Source organism: Penicillium hispanicum (assembly GCF_028827665.1).
Source record: "Penicillium hispanicum strain IBT 35686 chromosome Unknown utg000004l_segment0_segment0, whole genome shotgun sequence".
Classification (NCBI taxonomy): Eukaryota; Fungi; Ascomycota; class Eurotiomycetes; order Eurotiales; family Aspergillaceae; genus Penicillium; species Penicillium hispanicum.
In genome coordinates, this window is record NW_026623196.1 from 1,233,367 (window position 1) to 1,256,271 (window position 22,905).

Here is a 22,905-nt window from a genome sequence, read left to right on the forward strand (position 1 = left end):
TTTGTCCTTTCTGCTTGGCGATCACAGGCTGTTTAGCGCTCCCTTTCATCTATACCCCTTTTCACTGTTTCGAGATACTACAACACTCCGAGGGCCTCCATGCTTTATAGCTGGTCCCTCCTATCGGGTCCATTTTTGCCAGTGTACATATTACCGGTTGGTCTAGTCCTACAAACCAGATGCCCTCAACGATCGAGTCAAACCATCCCAAAGCCGTAAGAACTTTGCAAGCACGGCCTGGCCATCATCGTAATGAAGCGCTGGTCTAGTTGAAACCATCGCCCGGATCAACTGCATTGAGAGCAGATAAGAAAGATCCGCGTCGCAATGAGACAGATCATATGCAGCCCGGGTGGTAGCCTCTCGAGGCAAGTTGCTTGCAGTGCGCATTCCCAGTTTGTTGTTCTTGAACTGGGAGATGTCCTACCAGTGCCTCGTTGGAAAGCAGGTTGGTGGCGCTATTCTCATGGACATGGCTCCGGTGAAGCTGTGCTATGGGAGCTGTCAAGCTAAATAGTACTTTGCACTCGCATGCCAGAGCTAATATCCAAGATCTATCAGAAACAGCACTAGGACCACAAGATAGGAGAAACATTTATGACCAGTCAATCTCGACGCTTATCAAAGAGTCCTCAGTCTACATATTGATTAGTAGAATAGAGACCGTCGATGAAAGTCGTCCCTCTAATCCACCCAGTCATGATCCATAGATATGGACTGCATTTCCTATTCACTTCCCACCCGAACAATCTTCCCAGTTTGCACCTCATACACATATCCGTTGATAGGGACGTCAAGAACGAGCGGACTCTCCTTCAGCAGCCGGACATCATCCCGGACACTCTGCTCGAGGTCCCCGAAAGGCAAAAAGGCAATGTGATCAACATTCTGGTGCAGATCCGCCCGGATCTTGTTACGAATCACCTCATCCGTGAACGTGAGCATTCCACAGTCGGTCTAGCGAGGCACCGGAGTTAATATGACGAAGTCCTTGGGTTCAAATCCATCCACATACATGGTGCACAACGATGATCTCTCGAGTTCCGAGCAGCTGCTGCGAGATGACGATGCTGCGGAGCGCATCGGTCACTCGGCCCCCGGCATTGCGAATGACGTGGGCGTCGCCTTCTTCGAGGCCGAGGGCGCGGGCCGGATCTAAGGCGTAGTAGTCGGAATCAGTCCAGGAATAAGCTCGTGGGTCCTGTGGGGACTCCCTACCAAGGCGCGCATCCATACACGCTACGATGGCAACCTTCCTAGAGACAGCAGCGTCAGTCTTTTTTGCCTTTGGAAGCGTTTTGACAGAAACCGCCGACTCCATACCGTTGCGGAGGAAGTGCCAGGCTCCCCTTGGTAAAGGACCCGGCATACTTGGCGTTGGCGGCTTCGACTTCTTGTGCGACAGACATGGTGGATACTTGGTCTGGAACAATTGTCTGTAATGAAGTACCTTGCGGACAGCAGAGAGGATATAAGAGAGCAAGCTCCCCCGCACTTGGTGTTCGCCAGATGAGGTGATCGGTGGTGACTCCTACTCACAATGGCGTGATGGAGCATCTACAAAGACTGCAGACCAATCAATATCGTGATGAACTCTTTCAACTTCCTAGAGTCGTCCATGTCTTTATATAATCCAGGCGCAGTAATGGCTGATTCAGGTCCATATGCAAAATTCGGCGTTTGAATAGAGCTCAGTATGGAGACCTTGGATTTGAGCTTCTTCGAGATGCGTCAAAATGAAAGTTATTGACCTTCCCATTGATGAAATCCTTTGCGCAGGTATGATATCAGGAATGAGAATAACAGGCAGATTGGTGCCAGACCGCGCAAAAGCAGGCAAGTAGCTGTGTCAGAATTGTCAATCCCTATAAGCTGGGTGTTATCAAAATATACAAGTCATGGAACAGGTTGATAATCGAGTAGTGCTGATGGTAGAACGTGATGAAAGTAAGTGGCATGCGCACTGTTCCTTGACCTTTTTCATCACTGACGATTCTGAAGGAGACGACTTCATCTGGCCAGGCGTCACGCTTTCTGCCCTTCTGCCCCTCCCGCCCAACCTCGCCTCTCCGACTGCCATTTGCAAAGTATTGCAGCTCGCTTCTTCTCTCTGTACACGGCATCTAGAACATAATGGATCCACGCATGCACTTTGACGATGTCGCCTGGGAAAGAAGCGAAGACATGGCAGACAACTGGTTGGATGCGGTGTTTGCCGAAGAAAGCACACTGCGGGCGATCGGCTAGTTCATCGTCAAGCACCGAAGGGGTGTTCCTGTGGAGCTGGGTGACGCCAAAGCAGGATACTTCAATGTCATGTTCCGCATGAAATTCCAGGATGGCGGCTCGGCCATCATTCGATTCCCCAAACCGGGAGCCACGATGTTTCCGGAGGAAAAGGTTCGCAACGAGGTCGCGGCGATTCGATACATCCAAGACCATACTTCGATCCCGGTGCCTTTTATTCTGCATTGGGGCACCAAGGAGGAGAGTCCACTGGGCTTAGGCCCCTTCATCATTATGGAATATATCGACCATGAAATGAACATGAACAAGGCCATGAATATGCCTGAACTTGGCATCGAGGACCGCCCACGCCTTGATCCCAACATCGAGACCAGCAAGCTCGAAATGCTATATAGTCAGTTCGCAGATCTTCTTCTTCAACTGAATAAACTGTCGCTGCCACGGATTGGATCATTGGAGCAAATCGATGATTTTACCTACACAGTGTCTCGCCGGCCTCTGTCGATCCATATGAACGAACTGGTGAGGCTGGGAACGCTACCACGTTCAAAACTACCCAAGACTACATTTGAGACCACCTCTTCCTACTTTGATGGCCTCGCTGGGCTCTACATCGATCATTTGAAACATCAACGCAATGATGCAGTGGACTCTGCTGCCGATTGCCGCCGCAAATACGTCGCCCGGCAGCTGTTTCACAGGCTCGCCAAGGATCGTCGATTGACTACATCTACCCTGGATCGTGACTCTGGCTCATTCAAACTCTGGTGCGATGACCTTCGTCCCTCGAATGTGCTCCTAAATGCAGACTTGCAAATTGTAGGAGTCGTTGATTGGGAATTCACATACGCTGCACCGGCAGAGTTTTCCTCTGCACCGCCGTGGTGGCTGCTCCTCGAACAACCAGAATATTGGCCAGACGGCATCGAAGCCTGGACAGGGGTCTATGAGCATCGGCTGCGGACCTTTCTGAAGGTGCTCATTGAGCGTGAAGACGCTCTTATCTTTTCTGGACGGTTGGAAAGTGGGCAAAGACTGTCTGGGCCCATGTGGGAGAGCTGGCAGAGTGGCGATTTCTGGGTCAGTTACGCCGCTAGAAAGAGTTTTGCTTTTGACTCTATTTATTGGCAAAAGATCGATCCTCGCTTCTTTGGACCTGGTGAAAAACCGGAGACGGCGTGGGAGAAGAGAATCGAGTTGTTCGATGAAGAAGAGAAGAGGTCTATGGAGTCTCTCACGCAGAAAAAGATGCAAGACATGAAGCAAAGAGTTTTGGCGTGGGAGCCAAATGAGGAACAACAATCTTTGAATAATCGGTAACCTTGCAAATCATATACGGTGTACATAGTACAATTGACTAGAGTAGACCAGCTCCATTCAAGTCATTTGGTATGTTTTCCGGAAATGCCCCATCGAAGACGTTGCCCGGAACAGTTGTTAGTTAACTAACTAGTTCACCATATCTCTCAATGACCAGGACGGACCTGAAGAGAAAAAGTCAACGACTGGGCCAAATTCGTGAAAGGGCTCACCAAGATGAGATCCAAGGTGCCGAAGAAACGGGCAAACCGAAGAGACAGGATGAACGAGAAAAAGGAAGAAGAGAGCAAAGAGAACGAAGAGACGAAACGATCTATACTCAGGCACCGCAATCAGGTGCATCTATTGTGTATGCAAGAGCTGCTCTTCTATCCAATCTGTATATTTACATACTGAGAAAGGTGTCTATCAAGTCACCCGGTCTCTCAAAAAAATCAAACATGACAATCCCCATCTTCTTGCCCTTCTGCCCCTTGAACCACTTGGTCAATTTCGCATTCACTCCTCCCTCGGGCGTGACTGTCCCATTCCCCAACGCCATGATAGCCGGCACATCTATCGGCGTGTTTAAATCATTCTCACTCGACGCAAACGACCAGAACAGGTCATCCTGGTGCTTCTTCTCGGCCGCCATTTTCAAATGCCGCACGGTAGCATTAAACTTCCACTGGATGTTCTCTGCCGCGGAGGATCCCTTCGGCGTGAGGATATCATAGTAATCTTCGATGTAGGCGGTAAGGTTATCACGCGTGTTATACATGATTCTGAAATCGGGCCCATCGACGGTCCATTTCGACGGAGAAAAATGCAACCCCGGGAGGGCATCGGTATGCGACGCGGGGAGTTGGTCGAGGTCGAAACGACGAAGGAGGTTGACCTTCCCCCGTGCTTCGCCGAGGGTTCCGAGCTTGTTCTTCGTCTGGAGGATGTATTTCCGTGCTTCGGGCGAGGTCACGGCATTGTAGAATTTCTTCTGCACATGTGCATTGAAGGTTGCGTATTTCGCGGTGCCCGTTTCATATTGGATGGACAGGAAGACCGTTTCGGATGGATGGCAATCCAACCAGCGATAGAAACCATGTAGGACGTCTTCCAGCGTCGCTCTTTCAGAAAGCAATGCCGACGAATGATGAAACACGAGCGTTTTATTGAATGGATCCTGCGCGACGCGAAGATCGAATGCTCGGATGCCGTGATTCAACATCTCGACCATCGAGAGGCCCTGACACCGGAAGACAATGGCGGGAGGTACATAGACATCGTCGAGCGCGGAGATGCGGGATAACGCGTCTTGGGTGGATTGGGTATAGTTCCATGTTGCCGAGTCATGGGTGCCCGGGATGTTCATATGGGTAAGGGGAGTGTTGTCCGCGATGTGTTTCATCCATTTGGACTTGGGAGATGTGCTGTTGATCAAGGCGGCAGGGCCGAAAATGGGGGCTGCGTTGGCCAGCGCAGACGGGGGAATCCACTTGGCCTGCGCAGACGAATCGGTCGGGGTGGCCGAGGCCAGCGTAGCTAGCACTGCTAGGATGAGGGAGGATTTCATTTTGGATTGTGGTTGAATTCGTGTCGTACTCCGGGTTGATATTTAAATATTCAGCGGGTGGATAATCTCGGCCCACTGCCGCTGAATCCTTCCAAATACAGACTCGCAGTGGAATTCCTCTTTTGGATTCACATCTATCGGGATCTACATAATCCATTCAAGCCTCGATCGAAGCACATTCTCACAAATAACAGCCGGGTCCGCAACATGCCCAGTGGATGGGAACAGCAAAATAGCATCAATGCAGCATGGGCGAATAGTCATTGTCGTCATTAATCAAGTCAAGCTTTGTTGCGGACCCCAGTCACCTTGGCAGCTACAATATTCTCACTGTGCTCTTTACAGCCAATTCCTAGCGTCTGCGGGTTGAAACCGCCCCATCCCTTCATTACGCACCCCACGAGCATCATTTGTAAGGCTGAGCGGAGTGAACGATTAGCAGAAATTCTCAAACTACAGAAAGATTACCCGGATAGGATTAGTGTGGACACGCACCACTATACCTAAACCATCGATAACGCGTGCTTAATAGGTCTAGTTTGATACCTGGAACCCCTTTTTCTGGCCATCTGTCAGGATCTCTGTTTATAGCCCCATGATTGCAAAAAGCTTATACCAGCTATTCGGGTGCGAATATATAAGCTATCCGCCATAGGGCTATCTGCATAAGCGAGTACCGATCAGCACCAAGGAGCCTGGGTGATGAGTGCCATCGTTAGTCTATCCGGATATCGTCTCCAGTTTTGCTCGACGTCCAGTGCTGTCAATACTGGAGACACCTCCGTGACCTTTTATCCTATGCCACGAACTTGGATGATGACCTTGGGAAGTTTTCTACGTGCGCTCGGCCCCCAACTGCCGTCAATATCGCCCATGTGAGACGATTTGAACATGTTGCCGTTTCTAATTCCACTGATGGAATCGCAATGGGCTATGCATGGCACAATACCAACGCACCCACCGCTACTGGTATTCCTTCCGAGCAACCTGGTCGCACAGGTCGCGCAGAATGCCTCCGAGCCACTCAAAGTCACTCTTTTCCAAATAGATCTGGCCACTAAACCGGGTCCACAGCCACGGGCCATGCTGGAAGACAGGCACCATTGTATCATGCTTCTGCATCAATGTGTTCTGCATCCATGTCAATACACGCTGGACCTCCTCCGGAGTGACCACCACCGATGCTCCAGCCACACTCGTCCCGGGAGAATCCGATACAGCAATAGGCAAGCGCACCGTCGTCATGGCACACTGACGCATCTTGCTTGGCTGTCCCGGCTTCAGATCAGGTTCCTGTAGGATTTCGGTTCCAAGCGCGGCTGAGACCACCTCGGCGGCTTCATTGGCGATCTTTGTACAGTAGGCCACGACAGCATCCTCGCCACCGCAGACCTCTCGACGGAATTTCAGAGCAGCAGGCACACACAAGTACGCAGAGTCGTCGCTGGTAGCGACGAACTCGAACAGCTCCTCGAAGGGTGTTTTCGTCTTGATTGCGTTCGGGTCTTGAAGAGACGAGGCCGCCGTCTGGGGCGAATTTGGCCCAGAGATAAAGCCCCACGATGTCGGCAGAGTCGTCCGTATGAAGTGCTGATTGCGCTTGGGGACATAGAGAACAGCAGCGCTGCGGGGAGTATAAAGCCACCTGAGAAGCTGTCAGATCCATACTTCCATGTATTCTGTGAGACGGGAGCCCGGGGGGGGGGATATTACTTGTGGCAGTTCGAGACGAGAAAGTCAGGCTGCAGGGTATTCAGATCAAGAGGAATCTGGCCCACGCCGTGTGCGCCGTCGATCACGCTCAAGACGCCCTCATCTTTACAGGCAGCAACAAACCGCTCAAAGGGGAAGCGGACGCCAGGCATACTGACAACCATGTCAAACACCGCCGCGCGAACCTTGAAACCCTCGTCGCGGGTCTTGCGAACAACCTCGCGGAAGCGGCTTTCGAGCTCTTCCTCGGCTATGGGGTATTCAAAGGCCACTTTGCGGGTCTGGAAAGACCGGTGTTCTTGGAGAGAGACGATGCCCTTTTCCACGGCACCGTAGATCGGTGCAAAATAGACGACAGCCTCATCGGGCTGGAAGTTGAGATTGAAGAGCACCGTCGCCACGCCGGTCGTGGCGTTCTTGACAAAGACACATTCGTCTTCCGGGGCATTCAGGATCTTCGCAATTTCTTCCCGAGACTGCTGGAGCATCTCCCCATGGAGCTTCCGCACATAGGGATCTGGCCGTGCATCGGCGATATCTAGGAAGAGGCGGTGTGCATCGCGGACAGCAGCGGGATGTGCACCGTAGGAACCTGGTTGTTGTTCGGTAAGAGAGCTTTTCCCATATGAATGTAGTAATTGAGCCATATACCGTGGTTGAGGTTCTTGTAGGCGGGGTCAAATAGCCAATGCTGAAGCATGGGCTTCCCGAAGGGAGTCGGTTGGCTGATGGTCATGGCCGCGGTGGAGGATAAGATGAAAAAGAGAAAGGATATCACACGAAGGAATGGAGCCTCGACATCCCAGTTACCCCAGAGGCTTAAATAGACCAGTTGCAGTTGAAACGGTGCAAACCCAGGACTCGAGAGGGGTTCTCGCATGGAAACTGAGTCACCTTATTTTCCGAGCCAATTAGTGTCCGAGCGTTTATCGCCAGATCCATCGGGGCCGCGCCAAGGATGTGTGGGAACGATGATGTTTATCACTTATCGCGGGTTTTTGTTTGTCATGCCTAGTCGAACGGGGTTTGAAGGTGACTTCTTCATGGGTATGTTATTGCTCGATTCACTCACACAGAACAAGCAAGAGAGAGAGGAAGATAGCTACAGCCAAGTAGGTTCTTTATATGTCAGAGGTAGGGGTCCAAGGACAAGCCCAAGCCATCCTCATCGTCTACGGACAGCCATTCAAAGTAATAACCAGACAAGACCAGAAGGAAGCGCCTAGCGGGTGCGAAGGTAGGCCAGAACCAAATATATCTACTAGAAAACAAGAATCTCGATAACAGCCGCGCGTGGAAAAATTCATAATCGAAAACAGGAAAGCCCATCAGCCGCCTAAAAAATGTATTCACAGTAACCTTCGCCACTGTCGTTGACGAAGCACTGAGCCTCGGGGTAATCCTTGACGCAGCAGGTCACTTCCTTTGAGCATTTGCCCAAGTACGCTATTCGTATTTCTCACGATCAGCTGAAACGCCCACGTGGGGCGAAAAAGTAGTTAGTTGAGTACTTACTGGACTGGCATTCTGCATGAACGGAAATGGCCATAGCAAGGATCGCAGTAATCGCCAGGAGCTTTATTTTGGCTGAGGTATGGTGGGAAAGGACGGCCAGAACAACCGAGCTGGTCAAGATGGTGTATAATATGAATATAGAGTGATTGAGACATGATTAGGGAAGTAGAAGCATCTGGGACCATCGGCCACTATTTACATTTACCCATACTGGTTCCATTGAGACATTTGCCACCGAATATCGAAGCAGGCATATACAATCATAGTCGATTTCTGGGCCACTTTCAATTTCAAGTGGATATACCTGCGCCTCGCGACTGTTATAACCAAAATGGGAAGACGGATAGTCCTTTAGCAAGGCTTTCTTTCTCTCCATTGGAAATATTATTATCTATCTAGGTAGATGTATACGTACACTACGCAGACCACTTCAACTTAGTGAAGTTATTACGGGCTAGGTAGGCTTATTTCCAGACGTGAAGACTCCGGCCTCAAGTGGAGTCGATCTCCTACCTCCCTAAGTAACTCTCCTACTTGATATAGTTAGATTAACACCAAGTCTACGCCTCGGGCTTCTGAAAGGACAGAGATAAAAATGATTGGATGAGAATGCCACTCACATCAAATACAAGGCTCTGCTTTCGCCTTCTTTTCGAGGTTGTTTTCTATACAATGATGATGGACTACAAAATGCTGATCAAGAATCTCCAAACGTGAATCAACTATACATTTATTATATAAGGTCAGAATCATTACATGGAGAATCATATGTCCATGGGTCCTTGGACGTGGCAAAGTATAATGCTTTCTCAACATCTTGCCGTCGAAATACCGGTCCGTGACCAACGCAAATACAACCGAGCGAGAGAACTGGCTTCCAGTTAGTATACTGCAGTCGAACGTTCCACGACTATCACTCACGTCTTGTAAACGCTGCTATATTAAATTGTGGAGAGCCAAAGCTCACGTTCGAGCGCGGGGAGTCAGTGTCCTGGATCCGCAGCCCCTGCTCCTGCACCAGTCGCTGCACTTCACTAGCATCGAGCCAGGATTCAGGTCCGGAATTAATGACAAACTGCCATGACTTGACGGAGCGGTCACATTGCCCGGGAGTAAAGACATTCATCTTCGAGTGCAGGGGCGTGAGGACTCTGGACTTGACTTCAACCACATCCGCGGCATCGTCCCGCAGGGCATAATAAAATCCAGAAATTAGCCGATTACGCTCGGTCAGTGTGAGTGGGCAGCCGAAAATCTCCAGGATTTTCGTACTGTTATAAGGCGTATTGACCAGCAATCGGTATCCGTTCTGGCAGCATTCTCGCACGAGACGATGTGAGAGTGTCCACCGTCCTTCTTGCGTGAGACTTTGCGAGGATATTACGTCCAGGTCAATCGGTGGTGAAAATGGTGCGTTGGCAAATTGCATGGTAGGAGATGAGAGGATGATTCCAAAGGGGAGGGTTGCTTGTTCTTGATAAGGTGGTGTGGGAGGCAGCGATGTCTGAGGCCAGGGTGTTAAAGAGGTAGTCGGCAATTGTAGGGAGTTCTCAATGGGCGAGGATGAATCATCCGAGCGCGCGATCTCTGAATCAAAGTCCAAATGGACATCCTCGGTGGGACTGGACTTGCGCCTCGTGCTGGTCGCTGTCTCGGATGTCTCGTCGCATCCATGTTTGGCGAGGGATACACACTGCTGGGTGATCTCTTGGAGTGAGTTGGCGATCTCTGGATGGGCGTTGAGGAGGTTGGCTTCCAACAGGAGGTTACTGAACGAGAGGAATGACTCGCTCAGCTGCTCGATGCCCACCTCCAGCTCCTGCACGCGCGTCTGCAGGTTATTGATTGTGGTTTCCTTGCGCTTGCGATATGCCTGTTGCGCGACGCGGAGTTGCTTGCGACGTCTCTGGACACGGTGAGCTCGTGAGCCGAAGCACTTTATCGGTAAACCCACCTCAGGGACCTGTTGATCATCGGTGATTGTGCGCGGCCGACCTCTTTTGCGGGGCACGGCAGGGGCAGGCTTAGTCTCGGCCATCATTGTGTTTGTCAACCGAGTTGCTAGTTTCTTTCAGTTTGATTCCTTCAGTCGAGAGCGATGCAGCAGGGAAGCTAGGAAGATGGAAGGAGGAAGGGCGCAGTGGCGGTGGTTTATTCATCGACCCCGATGGGGGCCGGATTGTTGAATAATCGGAAAATCAGCCGCTCACTCAGGATTCGCGCCACCGGCATTAAATACGATTGACCGCTAAACTCCGCCAGGACCGCAGTGATACTAACGTCTTCGAAGCATTAGTCTTGTCCCGCCGGACTTGTCGTATTCACGGTCCATTGCACGTCATCGACGTGTGGTTGCTCGCAGGCGTCCATCCCCACCAATGACCCACTGGGGGTGGAACTTGTACAGATATCGATCTATGAGGCGAGGTACGTAGAAAGTGATCCTGTCGCATTTCAAGTGTGCTATTCTGGTAGAGACCAGGTGCTTTCCATACTGTAGAATGCTTCAATCAAATTGTTTCAAGAATGTCCGGGCACGATAGTTCGCTAGCATAAACAGTCGTGAATTACATGCTTGCTAGAAAGGGGCGAGAGATTGTCTCCATACAATTGAGCTCCACAAACGGTCCAACTCAATCGTCAGTCTGATAGCATCAAACATTAGAACTCGGCTTCCATATCAACTCATCTTTGTAGCCTTGGAATTGTACAGTCGGGTTGTATATCCTCAACACGAACCGGTAACAATCAGCAGGCCATAGCCTCAGAATCCAGGTTATATTCTGCCTGCCTAAGAGATTTTCAAAGATGCATTCAAGGGTCATTACAATCCTACCGGAATATCATTACACATCTCCTGTTCGGACGTTGAGATTGAGACCAATGTCTCCGTCTGCTTCCAATCAATAGACCTCTAGCGGATCTACCATCCACCTAGCACCTTCGAGGACCACTTCTGCAAACGTAGTCCAACGGACGGAACATAGTACAAAGGCTAAATCAAACACAGAATACAGTTGAATGTTGCTAAAGACGTATGGTGGTACAGACATGAATCGGGGATCAGATCCAGACACGGACCTAGACACAGATGAAATCCAGCATATGCAGACAACAGAAAGTTCGGACGAAACTAACAAAGAGATGCAGACGCAACAGAGTCTGCAAGTGCATACCTTTACCGCTTACCCTTCTTGCGGGGAGCGACGACCTTGAACGCGGCATTGCTGCTCTCTTCCTCGCGTTGCGAGGTGGAACTGGCGGTCGATCCCTTCTTAGCAACCTCGCTCCAGCCACCAGAGCCGCTCTGCTCTGCAAATGCACTAGGCGAAACAGGGTCAACGACACCCTTGTCGGCGAGCTTACGGCGACGAATAAACTCCTCGGCGAAGCGGCGACCGTCGAGTGTCTGTGAGTTGGCGTAAACTGAATCCGAGATGATCTCAGCCTCGGCAGGCAAAAAGAGCAGTTGTTGGACAAAATCGTCAACTGGAACGAGACGTTAGCATACGGCAGGTTGAAAGGGATTTCCGGCGCAAACACACCATTGATGTTGCTGTTCAGCCCCTTGCCGAGTGACAGCTTCGCCCACTTGGTGAACTCCTCAACAGCCCGATTAGGGTTGGACTGCGGGACGCTTCCCAGGGTCACAGTACGAGCAGATGCAGCAGGGCGAGGCTTGGGAACGGCAGTGGGGGCAACAGGGACGGTTCCACTGGCTGAACGGGGACCGAGAGGCGCAGCAGGGGGGGCCTTAGGCTTGCCACCAGCTCCGACAGTAGTCCAGGCACCGGAAGCAGTTGGGGCTGCTGCGGCCGCAGGAGCAGGAGCCTTGCTGGCAAGATCAGCGTAACGCTTGGTGCCTGAAGCAGGCGGGCTGGGAGTTGCTGTCTGAGCCGCAGCGGCGGCAGCAGCAGCCAGACGATTCTTGCGAGCCTCTTCCTCCTTTTGGATCTGTGCGAGGGTCTTCTTGGCAGCAGTGTTGCTAGGTGCGGGCTGAGCCTTGCTGGCACCCCAAACGGAACCAGTTGAGGTAGGAGTAGCCGGAGACCCAGTGCTAGCCCAGTTGGCTGACGAGGGAAGACCAGGAACAACTTGAGCCTGCGCCTGGCTCAACCGTTCTTGCTCCGCAATAAGCTGAGCACGACGAGCGGCCGCGGCAACTTCTTCACGCTGCGCAGCATTACGAGCTTCGGCCTCCTGAATCTCTTTCAGGGAAGGACCCTTGGGCAGTTCATTGGCATCCTTGGCCCAGGGCGCAACCGAGGTGGCGGGAGCGTCAATTGGGGTCTGGGTTTGGGATCGAGAACCAGCAGCGAGAGATTCAGCCACATTCTGGCGGTTGCGCTGAGCAGCAGGGGCAGGCAGAGGCGACGCAGATGGTGGCGGTGGGAAAGGCTGAGGCATCGACCGGTCTGCCTTGACTCCCCAAACAGATTCAGCTGTGGTCTGGCTCTGCTGCTGTTGCTTTTCTTGCTCTTCCTGCTGTTGGCGCTGGGCAGAGGCGGCCTTCTGGACTTGCTGTGACAGGGTCAGAGTAGGCTCCGAGCCCGTAGCCTCGTCGGCGAGATGCTCTCCCGCCAACAGATCAGCGGTAGTCGTCTCGGTTTCAAGTTGCTGAGAGGCAGCGGCCGGATGAGTGGGAAGACCGTCTGCGGTGCGCATGCTCAACTCTCCTTCCTGGGCTCTCAGAGCATGGAACTGGCGCAGCCGCTCTTCGCGAGCCTCCTGGTCGAAAGGATCATTGGCATTGGCCTTGTCAAACTGCTCCTGCTCCTGCTGGAGCTGAGCACGGTCTTGGAGCATCGATGCGACCTGCTGGGAGTGGAGGAAGCTATCGGGCTGGCGGCCAGTGAACGAGGTGCTGCTAAATGCAAACGGGTCCTGACGACCGACATTGAGACGCTCGAGAAGGGCTGGAAGATGATCTTGCGAACCGCCAAGCTCAGTTCCCAACATTCCCGGTCCAATATTCGGTAGACCACCTTGTCGCATGGGTCCAGCGCTATCGAAGAAGCCCGGCAGTCCCTGAGATTGCTGTTGCAAGGGCGCCTGAATTGGCGACGGTTGGTACCCACCGGGGGAGGTGATGCTACCAAAGCTGGGCTGGCTATGAAGGCTGTGGGCGCTCGACTGATGCTGAAGTTGAGGCTGCATAGAGGGAGGTGCACCAGGAACTTGCATCTGTTTCATAATAGCTTGCTGCTGAGCCAGGTGCTCCTTTTGACGGGCCATCAGATACTGCTCCTCTTGCTTGCGACGCTCCAACGCATTCTGCTGCTCAGCAGTCAGAGTGGTTCCAAAACTGGGGAAGCTACCAGGGAACGGAGGCTGGGCAGAGCCCGTCGTGTTACCAGTCCACTGCCCAGGAGCGGGTTCGGGGCCATGTGGGATACCGATCTGGGGGACAAGGAACGGTTCACGCGAGTTGCCGATACGCCGCACCAGCTGCGCAAGTGGCTCAAACTCCAAGTCCTCGAGTTTCTTGATTTGTAGATCAGGGCTGAAAAATCCAGCTTTAAACCAGTCATGCATCTCAAGGCCCGTCCACGGTCCTTGAACATTGCCCTGCGGGTCACGGTAGATCCAGCGCATACGATCCGGCATTACCATGGTTCGCTGCTGGGCAGCGGGTACAGTTCCTCCAGGGGTTTGGCTCTGCACTCCATCATGTGTCAGATTGAGCGGGATAGAGCCAACAGCCGAGACGGGAGTTTGGGACGCCGAGTTTGAACCAGGCTTACTCGCCTGGCCAGAGTTGTCTGCTTGTTGGGTGTCTGTGAAGTATAGGTCAGTGGGATATTCTGGATCAGGCCGGAAGAAAATCCTTGTCCCAATAATCTCGAAAACGGCTAACTTACCCGTCTGCCTAGAGCCATCATCCAGACCTACAGAATCTGCCCGCCCTTGATCATCTTGCATCGCATTAGAAAAGAGGGCCCCGAGCTTGCTCGATCGACCGATACTAGCAGTACCAGTGATACCAGCATGGGGGCTAAATAGACCACCTCCCCCAAGAGTGGACAGACTGGGGGACTGAAGATCGGCCATGGACCCAAAGATAGGATCGCCGAACCCACTGGCAAATGCCGAACGTTCGCGGGTTGGTGTGCCGATGGCACCACCGGAAGACCAGGTAGAGCCTCCGCCGAGGGAAGAAAGACCGCCCAAACCACCAAGGCCAGGGAAGTTGCGGTTGGCATTCGCACTGGAGTTCTGACTGCGATCGACCGTGGGAAGATCCATGCCTGAACCGACGCGCCTCATCGAACCGAAGGGGTTGGAGGGATCACGCAGACCACTAAGCCCAGGGTGCTGAGGGGCCTGAATATCAGACTCATCTGTATCCACGTCCTCCGCATCCACACGATCGCCATGCGGGCTCTGGTAAGGGTTCGTATTGGTCGGGCTAGTGGGTTCATGTCCCTGGAGCAGGCTTGGAGTGGGATTGCGTGAATTCTCCTGGCTCTGCATCAATTCCCGGAAACCGGGGATGCTCGAAGTCATGCCGAATGCACCAAAGCCGAGATCCGCCTGGGATGGAACTTCAACATCTTGAGAGCCACCAAGAGCGGCACTCCCACTGCGAGGTTCTTCAAACGGATTGGTCTCGCTTCGGTGAGCACGTGTCTTGAAATTATCTCCCCACGGCGAGGCCGAGCGCTGGTCGGTGTCGTTTTCGGCGAGCCGCTCGAGGTTGCCCAGCGGCTTATCCTTTGCGGAGCCCGCAATGTCTTCAGAGCTGTCCTTGGAGAGAAGGCCCTTGAACCTGCTCTCCCCTCGAAGGCTTCCATATCCGGGCTTCTTCTCTGTCGTAGGTGTTTGCGCGGTGTTCGAGCCCAAAGCGAAAGCCCCAAACGCACCCATGGGTGAGAAGTTGGCGGTGTGCGACGCAGAGCCCCAGGGCGAGCTTGGTCCACCAACGGCCGTATTCAGAGGATTGGTAGAGCTTCGTTTGAGGGACCCAAAGGGAGAAGCGGTCTCGGGGCCGCTGTCCTTAGCCTTCTCGTCCGTTCTTGTGGCCGAGTCTCGAAAATCCGTCTTGCGACGCAAGAGCGCCGGAGGAGGGGTAGAGGTATTGGCTTCATCACGGAAAAATCGGGAGTTGGATCCAGTCGGAGACAAAGGATTTCCTACCGAGTCACCGGTCTCGCGGCGTCGAGGATTCGGGCGGGCGGCATTAGGAGAGGAAGTATTGTAGTTATTGATGTGTCCCTGGGTATAGGAAATGGAGCCTTTTCGACCTCCAGTTGCCGGACCAATATTCTCCTTTTGGGCATTGGTTGGCGGTGGCTTGAGAGGCGAATTGACCGAGGCAGCGAACAACTAAAGATCATCAGTATCCGCACACATACATCCTCGACATTGATATGATATTCGACCAACCTCCTTCTCGCCCTCCGTCATATCGGTCAAGCCTAGAGGCTCAGCCTGTCCACCATGGTCCCAGCACACCTCTGGCCCCGCGGAGTTCTTGTGGTCATCCCGCTTCCCCCACGCTCCGTTCACCGGAGCTGTCACCATGTGAGGGTCCCAGTCAGCTACAAAGTAATCCTCCACGTTCTTTCCCAAGGACCCGGCCTCCCGCTGCATCTTATACAAGTCTAACAGTTGGTCCTTGGAGTATCGGGCTTCCCCGTTGCGCAGCCCACTGAGAGTATTTGAGCTCATGTGGGGAGGTATATACGCCCCAGAAGTAGGTGTCGAAGCAGATGGAGGGTGGCTACTCTCTCGAATATGAGAAGGATTGGTAGCAACAGAGGGGCGGCGGAAGGTCTGCGTGGCTCCGTTCATGCGGGATCGGGACCTGGAGGTTCCTCTGTGGTTAGCACCGGACGAGTCGCTCTCGCAAGAAATTAAATATCAATAAAACAAAAAAACCCGCAGTCCCGGGATGTAGTTTTCGATCTACCAGGGCTTCGGGACACGGGGAAGGCAAGGCAAGATTGCATACCATTCTCCGCCAGCGCTTCCATCCCCTCTCCGACTGGGATCCTGGGTGTTGCCGGCGGCGGCTGAAGCAAAACTCGAGGGAAGTGGTGTAGGCATTATGAAGGAAGGCTGTTCTAGACGGACGGGGATTCTCCACGAAACAACCGGTTCTGGGAATGCAGTTCGTCGCGAGACTTTCTGTGGCGTGTGGGTGAGTGTGTGATGCGAACGAGGATGGGACGCAAGACACGCGGAGTGGTCAAGAGATTGGTGATGATAATAACGACAGCGAGACGCTAGTCAATCGACAGAACTGGAGTTGAGGGAGGGAAAATGCAGAATGCGAGCGACTAACAAGGTCGAGAGAGAGAGAGATCGAGTTTCGATTTCGCTTGGGTTTCCTGCAGCAAAAATGGATTTAGCGGGTGTGTGGCAATAGCTACCCATACGCGGTATTTGGGACGGGGCGTCGCGGGCAGCTGCACCCTTCATTGTGTGGGACAGACCACCATACACCGTATCACTCCATACCACCATTACCCAGGGCGGCTACCAGCCACCAGGCAGAGGTACTGGGTACCCACACTTACACTATTTGTGTGCACCACTCCTAGGTTCTCGATACTTGTACTACGTGTTCACAACCACTTTGCCCCAGAGACGCCCCTACCAACAAAGAGATTCTGTGAGACTAGAGGACAACACAGCACACATCCTCCTGACACATCTAGTTTGTTGTTTCTGGCGCCTAGAGCAGCCGGTTGCAGATCACAGAGTCTGCAGACTGGCATCTATGCATGCAGTGGCTTGGCCCAGCGGGGCGTGGCAGTTGGTAGCTCGACGTGTACAGTGGCTGCTGCCACACCCCACCGGCGATTGGATGAGGCAGCTGCTTTCAAACGGTTAAGGTTGGATTGGATTGGTCCCATTTTCGACGTGTCGTCCTTCTTTGATGTTGTCGCCCTTGCGCGGGGATGAACGCTCTGCTTCACTCTCTTTGATTGATTCCAACACCCATCTGACGACCCTGCCACATGCTCTGGAGCGAGGGGATATCTGCATAGCTGCTATCCCTTTCTCCTGCCCAGCCTCCCGGCCAGGTCGGATACCAGAACCTCCCCCCGTGAGAAGCATCCCACCTGCATGGCTCCCGTTTGGCCTGGGCCTGGTGTCTAGCTGGATTGTGAATTCCATTCTTTGGTGGCTCTTTGATGCTTCTATCCTTTTTGATAGCCCGGGCTTGCCTCTTTTTTGACTGAAAGATCTATACAACGACATGGTTTCAAACGCCTTGTTGCAAGATTTGCTTCATCGTGATTCAACATGAATGGAGTGACCTATTCAGCTGCTTACTATTCTTTGCTGAGTCTCGGCTCTCAGCAAGAAAATCTGACTGACACAGGACTCTCATGGAAGAAGCGATGCTCTATATTAGACTTCCATCCGCTCGCTCTGAAAAAGAGACTCTAACCAGCTCATCCTTATTCTTAGAAAAAGGGCCATCCGCTACTCTTGACTTCTCTGGACATTCAAAACCCATCATATCTTTTTCAAAGGCCCGCTTCTCATATTGACGCCCGCTCAATTGACTGAAGTCGTGTCTCCATCTTGCGAAAATGGGGCGTACCAGAAATGACATCCCCTTTGGCGGATACTGGCGGGGAAAGTCAGTTTACAAAAGTCCCTTTCGTGGTGCCTTCATCGGCCCTGTCCACGTCGTCAGCCGAGATGCTGAGCCCGGCGTCACTACTCGCCGTTCTACACGAGCACGCTCGCCGGCGGAGAAGCCTCCTCGTCCACGATGCGAGGTCCATGACCAACCCCGGCCCTCGACGCCCAACGGCAGCGACTCCTCCGATTCCAACGCGGCCCGAAAATGCACCGGCCGATGCTGCTCGGTCGGTCGCGACCCTGAGCCCCAGCAGCAAGTCAAGAGATGCCAGTGTAGCCCGAATCCCAGGGCCACCGGCCCGATTGGCCCGTTGCACCCAGGCTATCTCGCATCCACCTCGACCCTGACTCCGGTGTGTCATTGCCGCCTTGACTACTGGGGTGGTGGTCTTCAGAGCTCAGCGTCTTTCCGCCGTGATTCTCTCCACGACTACCATCGTCTGTCTCCGGCTTATGCGGTTTGTGCTGTTCACCAGCCGGCAGAGGCTCCTCATAACGCCACTCCCGCAAAGTGTACCTGCAAGCCAATGGTGTCTCCGCCGGAATGTGATCCTCGCCATCACCATTGCTATCGCTCGGATGACTACCCCTCTGAGCCCTCCAGCTATGCCACAGTCAGTGTCGCCGATGACACTGTCTCAGAGAGCTCAGTGGACGTGGGTCCAGGGAGTGACAAGGGCGCCGATGAATGCCGATGTGGCCACTTTGTCTTTGCCTTTCCCTGTGGGGTTTTTGAGGTCGGCTATGTTGCAGAATGAGGCCATCTCAGAACCTTGCCCGGGGGGAAGCTGACTGAGGTCTGCGTCTTCTTTTGTTCTATGTTTGCTTCCAGGAGTCACCATATGTTACTGTGTCGCCTAGTTTCAGGTTTTTAAAATGCAAAAAAGAAAAGAAAATAAAAGAAAAAAATGCAGTTAAATTTTGCTTGAACCTCATTCAACCATCGCTCAGTTCGACTTTTCAGGCTGTCTAGTAAATTCCCAGAAATGGTGCCCAATTTCTCAAAGATACTGCGTGGCTTTTACATGTGAGTCACATGGGGATTTCTTGTGATGCTTGTAAACAATATCATTTATTGTACAAAGCGATGGGAACTGTGCAAGTCCTGTCTGGGTCTCAATGGAAAAACACTGGTATTCGTAGCTTCGATGGGTTAGGATTCCGGAATAAGACGGTGAATGTTCACATCTATTATAGCGCTAGCATTTTGAAGTTGTCTGCTATGGATATCTGTCCAGAGAACATGCTATGTGCCTGCCAGTAGTCATAGCATTATTCACTTGGATTGCGTCTTCCATCATAGAATCGAGCGGCAGCTTGCAGCTGCAAAGGGTAGGAAAACGATCATTTTTTATCTCATAAGCGGACCATTCTAGTAGCAAATTTACAGTTCATCACATCTTGGCTTAATACCTGATTATTCTTTGAGCTCTCTATGTTCAATGTATCTCATGGTATTATATGCTTGGATACCTACCTGATAAAGCCAGCAATCTAAAATTAGGTACCAAGTTGGTGGGAACATATATTCTTGTTTCCCTGGGTGTGCCTATTGTCTACAAATCTGGGCAAGTTGTTGAGATTCTTTGACCCACAGACTACTGAGGTACAAAATACCATTTGAATTGGAAATGATCCCCTTGTGCTGAGCAAGAAGGGTTCCAAGGTTAGATGGCCATTGCGAACAATTAGTAATTGACCGTTCACCCGTGGACCGAGGTCGATGGCAAGCATGAGACAGCTCCCATTAACATGTAAAGACCATATTCCATGGGGTACATACTTCAGCACGGAGATAAAAGGGCCTCTGGAGCTCCCGTATATTGAATATCTCCAGCATCGCTCTGTACAATCAGCATTGAAGCAGCTTGTCGGGGATTCAAACCTCCATCCCTACCGAAGTAGTTCCTCGGTTATCGATAAGGACCAGCATCCCCGCACGGGTTATCATCAGAGGTCAACCTTGCAACTCATCCAAGAAACTTGCACAACACCATTGGGACCACAATGTCCAAGGCTGTATACATCGCCCCTATCGATGGAAAGCCTGGCAAGCCGGGCCAGGTCTACTACCCGCTCACGCTGCGGACGCTACCCAAGCCGACTCCGCAAGGGCGCGAATTGCTTGTGAAGTTGACGGCTGCATCACTCAACCACCGCGATCTGTTCCTCCGGCAGCATCTCTACCCCGGAGTGACATTTGATGTTCCTCTCCTAGCAGATGGTGTGGGGATTGTTGTTGGGGCTGGTGCCGAGGTGTCCAGCCCGGAACGGTGGCAAGGGAAGCGCGTCATCTTAAATCCAGGCGTTGGATGGAAAGATTCACCCGACGGACCGGAAGAAGCCACTGGGTACCGAATCATGGGTGGCACCAAGATGTACGACAAGGGCACCCTGCAGGAGTATATCACTATTGAAGAGTCGCAAGTTGAAGAAGCCCCTGGGCATCTCTCGGATGCCGAGGCTGCTGCGCTCCCTCTGACGGGATTGACCGGATGGCGAGCGCTGGTTTCCAAGGCTGGTGAGAAGAACTCCGGGCGTGGTGCTGCAGTCTTGATCACCGGCATTGGTGGCGGCGTTGCATTGATGGCGCTGCGGTTTGCGGTTGCACGCGGCGCCCATGTCTTTGTGACTAGCTCCAGCCAGGAGAAGATTCAGAAGGCTGTAGAGCTGGGAGCTGCTGGTGGCGTGAGCTATAAAGAAGCAGGCTGGGACAAAAAGCTGCTGGGGATGCTTCCATCTGGGAAGAAGCACTTTGATGCGATTATCGACGGCGCTGGCGGAGATTCCATCGAAAAGGCTGCCAAGTTACTCAAGGTGAGCTCAAACAATGATTCATGGAGAAGTTTGATCCGGTAATTGATATAAAAAGGCTGGTGGAGTGATTTCCATATACGGCATGACCGTCTCTCCCAAGATGCCATTCTTGATGCAGGCCGTCTTGAAAAATATCGACGTCCGAGGCTCCACCATGGGTTCCCGAAAGGAATTCAAGGAGATGGTCGAGTTTGTCGCCACCAAGAAGATCCATCCCGTGGTATCACGAGTACTTCGCACGGAAATTGATGACCTAGCAGCCCTCGACGGGCTGTTCGAAGACATGAAGCAGGGTGCACAGTTTGGAAAGCTTGTCATCGAATTCGGAAAGTTATCCAGCAGCAAGCTGTAAATAGTGACATTCAAACTGATATCACTATGCCGCTATAACATCCATCCAGTTTGCAGACTGGTCACTTCAAGAAATGAAGCTGGCAGCTGCACTGAATCGCACCTTCCTGGCCTGGGTTGCTCCTCGAGCATAAACTGGCAACACTTCAACTCATCGCGCTCTCTTATCCGTCTCCATCTTTCGCTCGCACATTCACTCTTACTGACGCATCTCCAACGAAGAGTCCGATAACACTCGATTCCATTCCTTGACCAGAAAACACCCAGTCCATCCCCTCACTCCTTGTCTTCATCCCTCATGAGTCCCAAAAAACCATCCCACCCAGGCCCAATGGCCCGCGCTCAGTCTCGAAGCGCTGGTCCTACCTCATTAGCGATGTCGAAGCCCGGATTCCCTTCCAGCCACTACTTTGGCGATGACAACGAACTGGTATCAATTCCCAAGCAAATCTTTCCATGACCGTTCAGAACCAATCAATGGATACTACTTTCCAGGCGCCCCAGGACACCGACCCGACCCTGGTAGCCCTAGAGATGAGCAACAACCATCTCCGGCGCCGCATGGCCAAGCTGCAAGCCAACACAGCCCGGCTGAAGCGGGAAATCTGGCTGCTGCAGCGACACCTCAAGGAGTTCCACCACCCGCTGTTCGAAACGTGGGAGGCCGACATCCTTACGCGTCTGATCGAGGTGGCGCACGCGGCACAGCGTCGCAAGCTGGCCGGCGGCGTTGCTATCGGCCAATTCACGTTCGCGGAACGGGAGACCCTCGCGCTCGCGTACACCCATGCCGCGAGGCAGGTGCACCAGGGCACCCTGCGCAAGCTCGGTCTTCCGGATAAGTACCATGAAGCATTGCAGCGATACGATGAGGTATGCGAGTGCACTTCTAGGGGGGATGGATGTTCCAAGAGCTTGGCTTGCGCTGACACGCTGTAGGTGGCTCCCTATCGCAGTCCGAATCCATTCCAAACCGAGGCTGCCTTTGCCAGATGGCTTATCGAAGAAAGAGAGCATAGACCCGAGAAGTACGAGTTCTGGGCCAAGCTCTACCCCGTCTGCTATGGACGAAGCGTGGAGGAGAGTTCTGTCATTTTCTGAGTGGCACTCTTGCTGGCCAGGCACGGTCAGGAGGTGACGAGGAGCATCGGGGCATCGGTATCTCATAGGTTTTCGGCGTGATCTGGGGGAAACGAGGCGTCTACTTTCGGAGGCTGGGGTCAATGGTCGTTCTGTTTCTTCTGCATGGCATGGTCAGCTACAGTCGTTGTTTCATTTCAGCCTGACATGTACCAAGCCCATTCTTACGGTCTTCAAGGGCCTGAATGCATTCCCCAACCACTTGAGTATCCCGTTGTAATGCACTAGGATTACCTGAGTACGAGATACTGAGGTCCTATTACTTCCCAGCTCGATAGCTCACATTTACCTGCTCAGCCAGGAACACGAGGCAGGCTAATCTCGGCGGATGAATGGCCCAATAGGGCTGTTACTGTTGCATCACATTGGAGAAGTTGAAAAAGAAAAAACAACCACCAAGCTAACAGCAACGCTGCAAGTACACAGCCACGATGACGCGACTACGAGCTGTCATGTACATAGATCAGGCCGACCCTGCACCGCTCAGCTGAGCGACGGGCGAACCGATGCATCAGACCACCAGATCAACTCGATTCGCCCACAAGCCATTTCTTCATGACTCTCACAAGATTACTCAGAATCACCCTGACGCGCAGTGTCGCAGAGGCGATATGGCAATCATTCTTCGATTGTTACCGTGGCAGGCGATC

General features: G+C 52.6%; 9 protein-coding genes across 9 annotated transcripts; 4 read left to right on the plus strand and 5 right to left on the minus strand.

The window, feature by feature from the left end:
* Window positions 1–726: 726 nt before the first annotated feature.
* Window positions 727–1,409, minus strand: N7459_004214 (beta-class carbonic anhydrase; the record flags this gene model as incomplete). The annotated part of the gene is made up of 3 exons (XM_056943398.1): window positions 727–957; window positions 1,016–1,214; window positions 1,324–1,409. 3 exons carry the CDS (start codon window positions 1,407–1,409, stop codon window positions 727–729), a joined length of 516 nt encoding a protein of 171 aa, XP_056800281.1.
* A 724-nt stretch (window positions 1,410–2,133) lies between these two features.
* Window positions 2,134–3,567, plus strand: N7459_004215 (phosphotransferase family protein; the record flags this gene model as incomplete). The annotated part of the gene is made up of 2 exons (XM_056943399.1): window positions 2,134–2,208; window positions 2,248–3,567. The coding sequence occupies 2 exons, from the start codon at window positions 2,134–2,136 to the stop codon at window positions 3,565–3,567; spliced, it is 1,395 nt and encodes a 464-aa protein (XP_056800282.1).
* Window positions 3,568–3,952: 385 nt separating this feature from the next.
* N7459_004216 (phosphatidylinositol-specific phospholipase C) lies at window positions 3,953–5,116 on the minus strand (the record flags this gene model as incomplete). Its single annotated transcript, XM_056943400.1, has 1 exon — window positions 3,953–5,116. One exon carries the CDS (start codon window positions 5,114–5,116, stop codon window positions 3,953–3,955), a length of 1,164 nt encoding a protein of 387 aa, XP_056800283.1.
* Window positions 5,117–6,079: 963 nt separating this feature from the next.
* Window positions 6,080–7,565, minus strand: N7459_004217 (putative aminotransferase family protein (LolT); the record flags this gene model as incomplete). Its single annotated transcript, XM_056943401.1, has 3 exons — window positions 6,080–6,761; window positions 6,830–7,421; window positions 7,481–7,565. 3 exons carry the CDS (start codon window positions 7,563–7,565, stop codon window positions 6,080–6,082), a joined length of 1,359 nt encoding a protein of 452 aa, XP_056800284.1.
* Window positions 7,566–9,257: 1,692 nt separating this feature from the next.
* N7459_004218 (bZIP transcription factor) lies at window positions 9,258–10,385 on the minus strand (the record flags this gene model as incomplete). Its single annotated transcript, XM_056943402.1, has 1 exon — window positions 9,258–10,385. The coding sequence occupies one exon, from the start codon at window positions 10,383–10,385 to the stop codon at window positions 9,258–9,260; it is 1,128 nt and encodes a 375-aa protein (XP_056800285.1).
* A 1,137-nt stretch (window positions 10,386–11,522) lies between these two features.
* Window positions 11,523–16,393, minus strand: N7459_004219 (uncharacterized protein; the record flags this gene model as incomplete). The annotated part of the gene is made up of 4 exons (XM_056943403.1): window positions 11,523–11,833; window positions 11,890–15,670; window positions 15,731–16,151; window positions 16,299–16,393. The coding sequence occupies 4 exons, from the start codon at window positions 16,391–16,393 to the stop codon at window positions 11,523–11,525; spliced, it is 4,608 nt and encodes a 1,535-aa protein (XP_056800286.1).
* Window positions 16,394–17,892: 1,499 nt separating this feature from the next.
* N7459_004220 (uncharacterized protein) lies at window positions 17,893–18,705 on the plus strand (the record flags this gene model as incomplete). The annotated part of the gene is made up of 1 exon (XM_056943404.1): window positions 17,893–18,705. One exon carries the CDS (start codon window positions 17,893–17,895, stop codon window positions 18,703–18,705), a length of 813 nt encoding a protein of 270 aa, XP_056800287.1.
* Window positions 18,706–19,954: 1,249 nt separating this feature from the next.
* Window positions 19,955–21,116, plus strand: N7459_004221 (putative alcohol dehydrogenase; the record flags this gene model as incomplete). The annotated part of the gene is made up of 2 exons (XM_056943405.1): window positions 19,955–20,764; window positions 20,820–21,116. The coding sequence occupies 2 exons, from the start codon at window positions 19,955–19,957 to the stop codon at window positions 21,114–21,116; spliced, it is 1,107 nt and encodes a 368-aa protein (XP_056800288.1).
* A 455-nt stretch (window positions 21,117–21,571) lies between these two features.
* N7459_004222 (uncharacterized protein) lies at window positions 21,572–22,216 on the plus strand (the record flags this gene model as incomplete). The annotated part of the gene is made up of 2 exons (XM_056943406.1): window positions 21,572–21,988; window positions 22,055–22,216. 2 exons carry the CDS (start codon window positions 21,572–21,574, stop codon window positions 22,214–22,216), a joined length of 579 nt encoding a protein of 192 aa, XP_056800289.1.
* Window positions 22,217–22,905: the final 689 nt, after the last annotated feature.